Source organism: Astatotilapia calliptera, chromosome 8 (genome assembly GCF_964374335.1).
Source record: "Astatotilapia calliptera chromosome 8, fAstCal68.1, whole genome shotgun sequence".
Taxonomy (NCBI): Eukaryota; Metazoa; Chordata; class Actinopteri; order Cichliformes; family Cichlidae; genus Astatotilapia; species Astatotilapia calliptera.
This window is the reverse complement of record NC_137429.1, coordinates 11480611-11495477: the sequence shown is the minus strand read 5'-3', so window position 1 is coordinate 11495477 and position 14867 is coordinate 11480611. Positions and strand designations below refer to the sequence as shown.

The window sequence follows — 14867 nt, the reverse complement described above, 5'->3', positions numbered from 1 at the left end:
AATTGGTCTGATCTAGCCGGGAAAATGAGTCTAATAACAACAACAAAAAACAGCATTCAAACTAGCCCACACAGAGCCTAGTGGGTGGGATGTTTTGGAAAATATATACAGATGGGCAGCATTGTAAAGATGTTGTGAGAGACATTTTGTAAATAACGCTGACATTTCTTTAATACAATGCAAACATGTTATTAAGTATCCATGCTGACAAGATGACAGCAGCCTTTTAACATCATCAAAGGATTTCAGATGATGTAACCATTTTTATCTAATGTGATGATGTTATGTGGAACAAGTGCCCCGGGAGACTTTCTGGATATGAAAAAATACATGTCAAAGCATATTCTGGCTGACACAGTGTCAAAGAAGTGAAAGCATCATACTACTGTTTCACGCCTGCAGTAGTGGTACTTACCAGTCCATCACAATTGCTGATAGCCACAGAAGCATCTGGCATGTCAGTCACATCTCCACTGAAAACACAGTCTCCTTGGATTCGTTCCTTGGCCTTTTCCTTAAAGTCCTCTTGCCATTCCACAAAAGCCCCTGGGGCTACCAGCCTCCTGTTGGCCCTCAAGCGGAGGTGCAGTTCTTTCCCAAACACAGTAACATTGAAAAATAAGTGCTGAGCCGACGCTGAGGTGACTGAGGGCATCTCAGAGGCACTGCGGGCCACCCTTCTTCTGCTGCCAAAGCCTGAGACAGCATCAACAACAGGAGCAGCAGCACCTTTACTTCCAATTCCAGCTGAGACCACATGAGAAATGTACCGGCCATGGGAGTCTGTGCTGAATGGCACGATAAGACCATATTCACTTAACTTTCCAGAGATTTTTTCTGATGAGACAGACAGTGTCAAGTGAGAATGACAGTAGTGACCTATGCAAAGCAAGTTCCAAAGGAAATGACAACTAAGCAGTTTAAACAGAAACTACACATGCACGATTGAGTAAAAAAGAGAAAATATAGACAAATAATATTTATTATGACATAATGAATTATCTTAGCATTAATACTGTCTTTATGAAACAACTATATATAGCTGACAGTGGATAGTCACAGTGGAAATACAGCAACACCCTACATTGATTGAACAGCAAGGCTGTCAGGTTTAATGTATGACCCATCAATAGATGCAGGGCTTCATTCTTATCATTATTCCCCCCCACTTTATAAACTTTACAGTGCATCTCTCTGCACCGTAAAAACATGTGTAAAAAATAAAGGGAAACGGAATGGATAACTCACCATGCGCTTTTGCTGCGAAAATACACTCCAAAAATACTTGACTGAGTGAAAAGCACATCAATAAATACATACAATCCATAGCGAGGACTATAATGTGAGAGCTGCCACTTCAGCGCTAAGTTTTCCTTCTTGCTGCAAACTGAGAGCAGAGTTCTCCCTCCTGGAAAAGCACAAATGCAGGAGAAAAGTCCTCAGAGTTGAGCTCCAGCGAAGCAGCCGGGCATTTCTGAGCGTTTCCCTCTAGACGCCAAACTGACGGATACTCACAAGTTGTTTCCAATCTTTTGGCCTGCAATGAGCTGCATAGACCAAGACTGCCCTATCCATTCAGGGAGCAAAGGGGGGGACATCTGTGGTATTGATGACGACAACTCCCCGGTAAAAACCGGGACGGTTTGAAGAGGTTGTCCACTTTTTTCCCCCTTCCTCTTTCTCTCTTTCTTCTTAGGTAACTTTTAAATCGCAAGGAGACCAAGTTAACACACGCCTACGCTAAGAAGAAAAAAACTCAGAAGGGTTCAGATAATGTGTGCAGAGACAGACTGTCCCGGTGGTGAAACATCTGCCGTCCAGTCGTGCACCATTACGCACCAATGGCTCGGCTGCGTAAGTCTCAACTGCTCGACTTGAAGCCACAACCAGCCAATAGTGGGAGCGCCATCTCTGCCCTAGACGACCGCATATTTAGCCTCGCGACTTTTAAACTTCTAAAAGTTCTCATTCTGAAGACAAACTCAACCAGAAGCTTTGTCATAACTGCTAAGTGTTTACACACGAGTCCGCAAAAAAAAAAAAAAAAACCGCATAGGATAACGTCCATGAATGGAAAGGGGCGCTTTAACTGTCGAAACGTGGCATGAAAAATGAATTTAAATCTAAAAAACGGAGATAAAAGAAATTCAACGCGGCTACAGTCGTTTCTTGTTTATTTCAAGCAAAAGCTATAAAATGCAACCAAAGTTCTGAAGCTTCAGTTTTTGCCAAGGCAAATAACGTTAATTACCTTATGTATCCTTTTTACTAAAATAAAGAAAACATTGCACATTAAAACTGGTTTTACCATATGTAACATTCTACCTTCGTTTTTTATCTGCCTTCAAAGATCCTTTAAATGTAGAGTCAAAGTACATGTTGGGGTAACGTGCAGGTGTGCCTTTTGAAAACTCAGGCCTATCATTGGCTAGAGGGATAATAAGCGATTTGATATAACTGCACGTTTTCCATGTTCTGGTATCAACAAAATACACACTGCATGATCCGATTTAATGACCTCAAGTGGTTTGCGTTTAAAGTTAAATAATCATGGCGAATCCTGCAGATGTCACTGCGAGCATATTGTTCCATTTTGGAGAAAAGGAACAAATCCAAAGCCATCATTTGAGGCTTAGGATGTGTGAAAACTGTGCAGCAGATTCCATCGGTGGAATGACAGCCTATTAAAATGCTGGATCTGCTCGGGCAACCAGGATTTTGTTGGCCACGGCTCAGTCTGCTGGAGTCCAGACTTAGTCAGACATGACAACCAGCCTGAGACTGAACCAACAACTCTGCAATCCTTCTCAAAGGAAGAGAAGGGGGCTGGGCTAACATGAGTCTGACTTTCAGGTACTTTTTGAGAAAGGGGGGGAAAGTGTCTAGACAGGACCTTCTTTTTCCTCCCCAGTTCCTCGACTGCGTCTGGGCCTCAGATAAGAGTACTCTGCCCTTAATTTTGGGCTAATTAAGCTACCAGGATGGTCAATGCAGAGCAGGTGTGGGTTTAGAGCAGTCATTCCCCCAGGGCAGCAATGAGAGGATTTTGGATGGTGATCCAGACTTGTGCATTAATAAGCAATGGAAACTAACCGCAGCATTAAGAGATGGAAACCATTAACTGCCTTGTGAGAAGATTTTATGCAGTTTTTCCATCCATACTGTTTGGAGGATTTTTTTCATGTGTTTCCAAAAGCCAGAATGACATTCCACAATATAACATAGTATTCAATTAGAAGTCTTGTTTTTCCCCTCTAAAATGAATAGCTCCACTTACAGTCTGTGGTTAAGTCCACACACCAGAACAATTTTCTACTACAGAACACTCTGTCCTTTACAACAGGAGTGTAAGATCAAAACTTCGGTATAGGTTTGTCTCCAAATCCGGTTTTCAAGTACAATTAGACATGTAAGAGTCAGTTTTTCTGAAAAAAAGGAGAGAAAAAAGATATTAGCTGACAGATTTCCCTCTCATATTTCACATAGATGGGCTTCAAAGCCTAAACCATGCCTAAAATCTGGCGCATATAATTTCTTTACAGTGCCTGGTTTAACTTTGTCAGGTGGAGCTGCAAAGAATCAAACGTCTTCTCCCACACTGTGTTTTCAGCAGAGGGGGAAAGTTGCAGTATAGAGTGTGGAATTGTGGATGCCTCAATGTGTGCTGTAATGTGGTCTAGCCATGCCAGCGTGCTGAGAAAATATGTGACTTTTCATCTCTGAGATGCAGAGAGATGCAAAGCAGCTGCTAGTCTGCCCGGCAGCTTGCGGGAAGAGCAGCGTCTGAAGTGTTCGGATGGTTAAAAATGAGCACGCAAGTTTCACTTCACCTTTTTTTAAAAAGATGTGATTAATCTGGGAGCCCTGTGCAGCTCTAACAGAACTAAATCAACCCTGTCTGTTTCTTTGTATTTCAAAAACTATTGTTTTTCATTCAGTTTTGTGGGAAATGAATGCAAAAATTACACTACACTTCCTCTTTCTAGCTGTGGGTCCAGGTTAGGTATTAGGGCTTCTTTTAAATGGCAAGTAGGCGGTTGCAAATTCCAATTCTATAGAAGTGTGTGAGAAAACTACCCTTCTGCTGATTTGAATTCTAAACACTTTTCTGATTTTCTAGGGTCTGAGGTGTTTGTTTTAAGTCTTATTTATTTTTGCTCATTTATTACAATCCCATTTATGCTAAAATAGATGATAAAGCAGGGTATGCTTGTGGCGACTGACCATTCCCTATTGTATGAGTGTGCAACGTTCTTGGCTTCTCACTCCCCCATCAGCTCTCCACTCTTACGGTTTTAAAAAACTAAAAATGAGTGACGCCGAGGGATCTTCATCCTTTTTTTAATACATAATTTATAAGTCTAAATAACACACTTAAGAATCTGCTACAATGATAAACTACTCCTTCTGCCCTTAGATTATCAAAAACATATCACGGAATACTACCTCTACCTTTCAATTACTGTTCATTTACATCTACATCTTGGGTCTCCGAAGAACATGTTTAGAACGCCATCCATCCATCTCTTTAACTCCTTATGAATCTTAGTGTCACAGGGGTGCTGGAGTCAGTCTCAGCTGCCAGGTGCCGAGAAGCCTTCTGTGCATTTCTGATAGTCTTGCATGTGTAATGAGACTCACTGACACTGACAGTGGCAGTGATGTGACATTGCTGTGACCTGTTCATGTCTGAAACAGAGTTATCTTTTCAACAAAGTCCAAGTTTGTCAGAGCAAGTCTTAAATCTCAAGTTCATGAGGGAAAGTTTAAGTTAAGTCACAAGTCTATAGATAAGACTGTTATCCAATAAAGCAAAAAGCAACAAAAGAATGTTGCTGATCTGACACCAAGGGTTGGTTTCATAAAAAGTATTTGTGACTATAGAAAGATTGAATGAAATTCTGTGATTGAATGTAAAGTTCACTGTATTGAATCACTAGCTTATACAATATTTAAAGGTTGCCAAACATTTGAATTATGCTCCAACATACAGAACATATCACTAAACTGAAGACAGCTTGGAAGAATAGCTGCTAAATCTGGTGCTATGTGAACTTCTATTTGTTCACCCGAAGTGCCAACATAGTTTTAACTCACTGGCTTAACAGCTTAAGCTTATTTGACTGATGTTGCACAGCTGAGCCTAAAACAGAGGACAAAAATACAATGACACATGGGATGAGTTATGACTGCAGCGCTGTTTGTGTTCCTTGGCATCACAACAAATAGAGCATTCTGTTTCAGCTTTGAATCAGCTAATCAAGCTTTGTATAAATTAAATACACATTGTTAAGTTAACATTCAGGTATTGTTTGAAATAAAGGTCTAACTTTGCAATGTAGTTTGACTGATTACTATGCAGTATAAATACACTTGCCACCCACTTTGTTAGGTACATTTTGCTAGTATCGATTGGATTCCCTTTTGCTTTCAGACCTCATTTAAGTCTTCGTAGATTCAACAGTTTAGTGGAAATATTCCTCTACACAGTTCCTGCAAATTTGCCAGGTGTACATTGATGATGCAAATCTGCCATAGTACCACATACCAAAGGTGCTCTATTAGATTCAGATCTTGAAACTAATTGGCTATTTGTTTTATTATTAAATGTTTTGAGCTTTACATGTGTTATCCTGCTGAAAGCAGCCATCAGAACACTGTTGATATAAAGGGACAGACATGGTCAGCAACAATGCTAAGGTGGGTAATGGGATTGATCTTCAGTTTTAAAGTGTCTGTGGTGGGGCGTGGTCTGTGGTGCCGTGCGGACGCACCTGCATGGCATCTGCAGATCCCGCCCGCGGTGGTAAATCACGGGGAAGCAGGGTTGAGAGTGTTGTTGTGGTGTGATGCATGTAGAATGAATAAAGATGGCTCAAAATGCAGATCTGTGGTCCCGCCGTGCCTTATTCACACCACAGTGTCCCATATACACTGGCTTGCAAAAGTATTCGGCCCCCTTGAACTTTTCCACATTTTGTCACATTACAGCCACAAACATGAATCAATTTTATTGGAATTCCACATGACAGACCAATACAAAGTGGTGCACACGTGAGAAGTGGAATGAAAATCATACATGATTCCAAACATTTTTTACAAATAAATAACTGCAAAGTGGGGTGTGCATAATTATTCAGCCTCCTGAGTCAATACTTTGTAGAACCACCTTTTGCTGCAATTACAGCTGCCAGTCTTTTAGGGTATGTCTCTACCAGCTTTGCACATCTAGAGACTGAAATTCTTGCCCATTCTTCTTTGCAAAACAGCTCCAGCTCAGTCAGATTAGATGGACAGCGTTTGTGATCTTGCCACAGATTCTTGATTGGATTTAGATCTGGACTTTGACTGGGCCATTCTAACACATGGATATGTTTTGTTTTAAACCATTCCATTGTTGCCCTGGCTTTATGTTCAGGGTCGTTGTCCTGCTGGAAGGTGAAGCTCCGCCCCAGTCTCAAGTCTTTTGCAGACTCCAAGAGGTTTTCTTCCAGGATTGCCCTGTATTTGGCTCCATCCATCTTCCCATCAACTCTGACCAGCTTCCCTGTCCCTGCTGAAGAGAAGCACCCCCAGAGCATGATGCTGCCACCACCATATTTGACAGTGGGGATGGTGTGTTCAGAGTGATGTGCAGTGTTAGTTTTTCGCCACACATAGCGTTTTGCATTTTGGCCAAAAAGTTCCATTTTGGTCTCATCTGACCAGAGCACCTTCTTCCACATGTTTGCTGTGTCCCTCACATGGCTTGTGGCAAACTGCAAACGGGACTTCTTATGGTTTTCTGTTAACAATGGCTTTCTTCTTGCCTCTCTTCCATAAAGGCCAACTTTGTGCAGTGCCCGACTAATAGTTGTCCTATGGACAGATTCCCCCACCTGAGCTGTAGATCTCTGCAGCTCGTCCAGAGTCACCATGGGCCTCTTGGCTGCATTTCTGATCAGCGCTCTCCTTGTTCGGCCTGTGAGTTTAGGTGGACGGCCTTGTCTTGGTAGGTTTACAGTTGTGCCATACTCCTTCCATTTCTGAATGATCACTTGAACAGTGCTCCGTGGGATATTCAAGGCTTGGGAAATCTTTTCGTAGCCTAAGCCTGCTATAAATTTCTCAATAACTTTATCCCTGACCTGTGTGGTGTGTTCTTTGGACTTCATGGTGTTGTTGCTCCCAATATTCTCTTAGACAACCTCTGAGGCTGTCACAGAGCAGCTGTATTTGTACTGACATTAGATTACACACAGGTGCACTCTATTCAGTCATTAGCACTCATCAGGCAATGTCTATGGGCAACTGACTGCACTCAGACCAAAGGGGGCTGAATAATTAAGCACACCCCACTTTTCAGTTATTTATTTGTAAAAACCATTTGGAATCATGTATGATTTTTGTTCCACTTCTCACGTGTACACCACTTTGTATTGGTCTTTCATGTGGAATTCCAAAATTGATTTATGTTTGCGGCTGTAATGTGACAAAATGTGGAAAAGTTCAAGGGGGCCGAATACTTTTGCACTGTAAAATATCCCCACACAGCATCGCACTGCTAGCAGTAGCCTCAACTATTGATTCAAGGCAGGATGGATCCAAATGTTCATGTTATTAACGCTATATTCTGAGTCTACCATCTGGATTTTACAGCAGAAACGGAGGCTCATCTAACCTGGCAAAACTTTCGAAACGTCTATTGTCCACTTTTGGAGAGCTGGTGCAAATTGTAGCCTTAACGTAGTTTCCTGTTCCTAGCTGACAGAAGTAGTGCCGAGTATGGTCTTCTGCTCTTGTAGCCCATCTACTACAGGGTTCAACATGCATTCAGAGACGATCTTCTACATGCCTCATTCAGGGGTACTTGTTGTCTTACTATTAGCTAGAAGCAGTCTGACCATTCCCCTCTGATCTCTAGCATCAATAAAGCATTTTCACCCCAAAAAAACGATGCTCGTTTGCTATTTTCTCCTTTCCAGACAATTCTCTATAAACGCTCGCTGTGTGGGAAATCCCAGTAGATTCACACAAGCCTGTCTGACACCAATAACCATACCATGCTCAAAGTCACTTTAATAACCTTTCTTCCCTTTTCTGATGCTCAGTTTGAACTTCAGCAGGTCATCTTGGTTACGTCTGAATGCCCTGCAACCTAATGGAGACTTACTATAACGAGTGTTACCAGTGGCTCCACTATATTACTTTTATTTCCATGTAGTCTGCTTAAACTCATTCAACAATTCAACAAATCACCCATGCTTTGAACCCTTGCCTCTAAATAAGAAAGCCTTAGTCATGGGGATGTATCCCAAAAGATCAAATGGGAATAGGAATAAGCATTTAAAAGCTCACTATCAATCCAATCAGTACTTTTTATCATGCCAGTTGATACTTTACCTGGATCAGTAGTGTGTGTAATAACCTAACAGGGATTGTGTATTATTGCTCACGGTAAATGAAGGCCCAGACACGTATTTGCCAGAGAAGATTTAAGAGCAAGGTCTTAACAATCTTATTAATATTGATCAAATCCCTGAGAGGTTTGAGACTTGAGTTCCCGAGGTGTTTTTTAAGGCGGCCTTTATACACACAAGAACAATCAAAGAGGATGGCAATGCACCCATGAACCCCTTACACCGGCATGATGCCTCCTGTCCTCAGCAGCTCTCTCATCTGCAGGGGGAAGCTTTTCACATGAAGTTCATTACATCCCCTCTTGCTGCTCACCTCTGAATGCCACTCTTTGTCTGCTGCAATTTCTGGATCCTTCAGAACCACTAGCTTGAGTTTCACATTGGGGAGTATCTCAATGAGTTTGGAAAGAATTTCAAAGGCGAGGGGCCGCTATATCATCCAAGCATGGTCCTCATGTCCTGGGCTTATCTTGACCTGGAGTCCAGTTGGCCACATGCTGCAACTGAATAGACCTTCTCCATATCTGCCAATTTTTCTCCATTGGTAAAGAGTAACAGTGTACAATAAGTGTTATGGTGAATTTATCTGTGCCTCAGGGCCTGCCAACCCTCTCACTAAGAGGGATGAATTAGCTCATAAAGTCTCAAACTCTACAGGAAGCCTTTCAATCTGGCTCACTTTGTTTCCATTTACAATAATTCAGGATAGGCTGTGGTGTGATAAAGTCCTAACAACTTCCGTAGTCCCGAAGATAAGCCTGCTATGCACTTACAAGACGGGAAGTGATCTGGGATATCAGACTTTCAAAGCAGGCCAGCGAAGCCAAGTGTGCTTCACTGATGTGCCGGCTGGTGGCTTTTAATCCTCACACAGGCCTCCATTGTTGAAAGACTGACCATATTTTTTTAATTAAGACCTTACCTGTCCACATCAAAACGCAACTCAGATTAGTCTTTTGATCTGCCTAAGCTCTTTATTACTGTGTATGGAATATGTTAAGATTTCAGCCCAACAATGAATCATCTGTTTTGGGTAAATGTACGCTGCTCGATGCTCATAACCTGTCCTGCTCTCCGAGGTTGGCACCGACACAAAACAAAGAGGCCTCGCGGATATACGAGAGGGTTCTCAGCGGTGCGTATCTGCAGCAAAAGATGATGCTGAGATAAGGCGGAAAAAAGAAAGGAAACCGAGGAGGGAAGACAATCATTTGGCTCCATCGCAGGAGACTTCAGAAGCTTCAATAAAACAAGGCACAGAGGACAGTAGTGTGCAAAATAAAATCATAAAACCCTCCTACACACAAAAATCCGAATCCTTGGTGCAGATGGATAAGCTTTAGTTTTCTCCACGTAAAAAAAAAAGATATCAAAAGCAGAAACTCTGTTAGATCTATCTGAAATATTTATTTTAGCTTCCAAACAAGAAAATAATTGGTACATACAGCAAATAAAAGACATTTACTCTGTGAAGAGCGCCTGTTAAAAAAGAAAAAAAAAACAATTAAATGAAAAGCCTAGCTAAGATATCAGGATCTCTTAGTATACAACCTCCACATTTGTGCGTTTAATCAAGAATCACAAAGATGGGTATTAGATGTTCCAACACAAACTGTGTATTTTAAATTTCTTCCCATTTTCAATCACTGCAATGTTTTTGATAACTTGAAGGGTGCACTTTCATTATGCAATGCCACACTGAAACAAACAAGAATGACAGGTATCTGGAGGAACGATTGATAATTTTTGATCCTTTGATTTTTGCTTATCTTTCTGGTTTTAAGGCAGGATTCATAATATAGCGGTAACATGCTCAAACAAAGAACATGTCAAGACTTTAAAGAAATCCTGCAGGGTTAAAGTTACTCTACAGATCTGGTGTTGTCATGCATTCAGAGAAAACAATGATGTAAATGTTTGAAAGACAATGCAACTTTAAACTCTTGTTCTAAACAGTGAATCATGCAGCTGTTTCCCTCCACTGAAGAAATGAACATCAGCTGCAGTTATGGAATGGTGTATTTATCCACATCAATAAACACTAAGTGTATTTAAAAAAAAAAAATCCAAGTCACACCAAATATCTGCAGATGCTGTTTCCATCCATAAATTTAAGCTCCCCAAGCCAAGGTGGTATAAAAGTAACGCCTCCAAATGTACACATCAAAGGTGCTTTAAAGCTTTGCGGACTTCTATTGCATCAAGCTGCAGGTGAGCAGCTTGAGGCTGTGTAGGAAGGCGGATTTGCATTATTGGTAATATGTATGTGGACCATGTTTTGACAAGAAGGAAGAATGCAGAATCACATCACATGACAGAAGTAATTTTACAGCTTTAAACAAAGTTTAAAAACAAAAAAAAACCCACAGAGCGCTTCAAAGTCAAATGTAACACATAAAAATGTTAGTACCTGTATCATGACAGATATAATCAAACGTAAAAAAACAAAAAAACTAAAATCAGGTACAACAGAGGAACATATAAGTGCTGTCATATTTTAGCATCTTTGCAACGCTCAAAATCCTCTTATCAAATAACGTTTGGAAAACTCAACAGCACAGTTATTTAAATACTGACAGCTTCCATATGTACATAGGGACTCTTCTGAAAAAGTGGAACAGATGCACAGTGACATAAATTGTTAGAATTTTCTGATCTCCTCCTCCATAACAACATTTAACTCTAGCTCCAGCTGAAGTTTCAAAGAGCTGTCGCAAGTGAGCATAATTTTACTGGGATTTTAAGAAAAAAAATAACCTAAACATGTACAAATTAGTACATTAATAAATTCACTGATGTAAAGGCACAACTTCCAATACAGAAGCAGAATCTTGCTGAGATTTAAAGCTAAAAACTGTTAACATCACAAGTGAGAAAAAAAGGAAAAAAGCAGTAACATTAAACAACAGGTGTTGTGAAGATATACAGAAAATAAGGGTAAATACAGAAGGCATAACTATGTTATTGGAAATGTCTATTATTCTGAAAAGCACAGTACTGTTTTGGCGTATTCACAGTGATCCCCTCTCAGATGAACTCCCCGCGGAAAGGAAGTGACAGAATGTTTTGCTGTTGCCAGCGGCAGCGCAGCCTGGCCAGTGGCGTGTCCCTCGGGTTTTCAAACTCAGAGAAGCCCAGCTGGTTGAGGATGTCATAAACTCCGGCTCTGGCAGCCACCTACCACAGAAACGCACAAAATATTAATGAACAGGCGATATGGCGTGCCAAGATTTTTTTTTCTCTTCTTGTCCTTTGTGACCACACAAACACATGGACTTCCACTTTTTCAGCATGGTTTCTGATGGCTGCTAGATGCGCAGCTGTTATAATGAAAGACCAGGGCTCAACTCCGGGTTTGGAGAAGTGGCTGAAAAAGAATTCGGTTGTGTCACTTGGGTAAAAATATTAAGACCGTACTTATTTTCAGGCATAATCAGAGCAATAAAAAAAAAAATTAAGCGGAAACCAAATCAGCCTGTAAAATCAGCTGAATAGTGTCCTCATTGGTTCTGGAGGGAGCTTTAAAAAATCCTGATGACATTACGATGACATCAAGGTCATCAAGGACTTTTACTAGGAAATAAAGCGTTTAATGAAATTATTGAGAATTACTGACTTTGGATTGTGGGAAATGTAGGAACAAGCATTTTTCCCAGAACATAGCAGGCTCTGCTCCTTTAATTCCAGCATTTTTTACAGTTACAATACTACTGAAAGTAACGAAAGTACCCTTTTAGAGAAGCAGAATTGACTTTTTAAGAGTTATATTATAACATATCATCCATCCTCTTCAGTCTCAAATACTCAGATCATCTCATTTGGCAACCCCATGCAAATAAGTGAGCAGCCAAAACGAGCTTCCAGATGTTTAAAATGTAAATCATTTTAATTACTTTAAGCTTAATATAAAAATGTAAATATATACAAAATTGCATGTGGCACTGAGTACAACTAGTTATTCATTTAAGAGTCTTCCTCGGATATAGTTAATTAGCCCCACATTTATTGCATTAAACTTCAAATAGTTTGTAAAAAATAAAAAATAAAAAAAAGAATTGCTATTGAAGTCAATATAAATAGCTTGTATTTATTTTTTTAATAAGTGCAAGTAGCATTTGTACCTGTAGACCTGAGTATGCCCACGCATGTTCTAGTCAGGCTGAAGCAGTGATGGTGGCTCAAAGAATAGGGCGATTTTTCAAATCATCATAACAACAGTGAGTCACCCCTTATGCTTTCTGTCCACATCAGTCATCTCAAAGTTTCCACAATCATAAAAATCAAAAACTTTACCTCTTTCAAGGCCATTTTTAGATAATATGAACACTTGTGGTCTCATTTCCTTTGCAAAAGCGTGACCCCACTGCCAACTTGAATTTCATTTTGGGGTAAGAGGACAAAGTCACAGAGAGCCCAATCTGGGCAGTAAAGGTGGTGGCATAAAAAGATTGTCTAGATGTCACAAAAAAAACAAACACTCCTGCCTCCTCGGTCTGCTGAAGCACAATGGCCCAAAGGCACACACCACATTTCACATGGTTTCTAAAGGACACGCTCCCTCAGGGCATTACAGTTAACATCACGGTAAAAATCTGACTTTGAGTGACGAATTCACAGAATCTCAGCCCTATCCAAAAAAAAGAAAGAAAGAAAGAAAATGATGTTCTTCCTCCACGCTTGAAGTGCTATGTATTACGTGTTTCGTTTGTAACTCATTACAAAATGAGTCACGAAATGAAGCTCTGGTAAGTTTGACACAAAGTCAATATTTTCTTCCTGAACTCATGAAATTGCACAGTTCACATGCAAGTGGTCAGAACAAGGCTTCCAGGTAGGGCTCTATAAATAGCAGCCATGCTTAAAACTCACAGAAATAATGGAAGTTTGCACTAGGTGTTTTTTCAGAGTCCGTTAGCGGGAGATTTTCTTGAAATTTTTAAAGCCAATAACTCGCATGTCAGGTCACCACCAACAGTGTTTGTGTGAATGAAGTCAACAGCAAAAGCAGTCCAATATTTATGTGAGCCTAATTGAGTGCAATGCTTTACTTAATTTACACCAATTACCTCACTTATAAGTACCCAAATCCCTGCTGTAATGGAACAGCACCACGGGAAGAGTATATGCTCAGTGGACTTTGTCTGAATCTTTCCTGAATGAATGAGAACATATCTGCCTCCTGAGAGTTCGGTGTTAAGCAGTAGGTCATACTGACTCACGGTCTGCTACGACTGATGGGAAACACCAAAGACAACCAGAAACATCTGGCCATAAAGGTAAGCAACATAAACAAATAAAAACAAAACCCAGTCAAAGCCGACTTCCCTGCAAAAGCCTTTAACTGCCCTATGACGAGTGCCCCAGTTTGCCCATTTTACTTTGAAGGAGAAGCCTCAGTGCAATGCACTGGACTGTGAAGTTCAATTCCCACATGTAAAAAAAAAAAATAGTAATAAAGAAAAATTGTGCTGGATTCCTTGAAAGGCACAAAAGCATTCAGAGTCATCTCTTCCATTATGCAGGCTGAGACTGAAATCGATACAGGACTCAGCTGAACCTAAATCTGGTCTATATAGCCCTAAAGGACATCCAGGGAATGACTCAGTGGAAGTAACGTGGCCTAAAACGCATTGCCAATTTAACCTCTCCCTTTTTCTCCTGAGGCAGTCAAGGAAGCTGCAAATTTTGGAGTAGAGAGAGAGAGAAACTTTTTGAACATCAGGGTAAATAAGGACAGTGTTTGAGGGAGCAAATTTGCATACTAAACAAAAATGAGCAATATAATTGTGGTCATATTCTCAGGGCTACGAGGGAATCCTGTACGTACGTGCTGCTGGAAACCCTTTTAAAAGTAGGCTGTCAGGTAAATGCTGAAGAAGACATATGGGAACAATGAAGAGGAATAATAGTATCAAGATATCCCTTTCACTAACAGTGATTACAGCTTAGCCGGCCAGCTTTGTGCAGAAATAAACACGTGCACCACAAAGTGTGGTCTGGATTATCTACTTGCTTACAATGCAAAATTCAAACCTTAAATACATATCACATAACTTCTGCTTTTGTGCAGTCGGCACTGGCTTGGTTCTTTAAGTTGGAAATGAGTGATCACGTAGCCTCTATTGTCCCGTCTTAATACAGCTTTTTAATAACTAGCTCATGCAGTCATGTACCTCTAATGTTTGTGTGCTATGAGTTCGTGGACAGCTAACAGTTCAAAAGCTGCACGAGTATTTTGATAGGAGAAACTGACTTAGTGCAGCGGAACCATTAGTCAGTCGATTTGACGCCCACATGAATCTCTGGATTTGTGCTGTTAACATGCATAGCCTGACTCATCCACCCCAGAGCCTGCCTGTCTAAATAAGTAATGTATGAAACATCAGAAAATACAAAACGTCAACTTAGGGAGGCCCAAAAGAGCATATCAGGGGGATGACAGTGACTGCATACGGTCTTTGTGGAGTC

At 40.7% G+C, this 14867-nt stretch overlaps 2 protein-coding genes across 8 annotated transcripts in view; both read right to left on the bottom strand.

Moving 5' to 3' along the window:
* The window catches only part of adamts14 (ADAM metallopeptidase with thrombospondin type 1 motif, 14), a 54166-nt gene extending 52514 nt beyond the window's left edge, over positions 1-1652 (bottom strand). For both annotated transcript variants that reach the window (XM_026178508.2, XM_080305450.1), the window contains exons 1-3: positions 1516-1652; positions 1249-1408; positions 416-837 (exon numbers count right to left, since the gene is read on the bottom strand). In XM_026178508.2, the coding sequence (XP_026034293.2) occupies positions 416-837; positions 1249-1327 (501 nt within the window). In that variant the 5' untranslated portion in view covers positions 1328-1408; positions 1516-1652. The remainder of the gene's footprint in view (positions 1-415; positions 838-1248; positions 1409-1515) is intronic.
* An 8134-nt stretch (positions 1653-9786) lies between these two features.
* The window catches only part of pald1a (phosphatase domain containing paladin 1a), a 59411-nt gene continuing 54330 nt past the window's right edge, over positions 9787-14867 (bottom strand). For all 6 annotated transcript variants that reach the window (XM_026178505.2, XM_080305449.1, XM_026178504.2 and 3 more), the window contains exon 20: positions 9787-11576. In XM_026178505.2, coding sequence (XP_026034290.2) covers positions 11427-11576 — 150 coding nt within the window. In that variant the 3' untranslated portion in view covers positions 9787-11426. The remainder of the gene's footprint in view (positions 11577-14867) is intronic.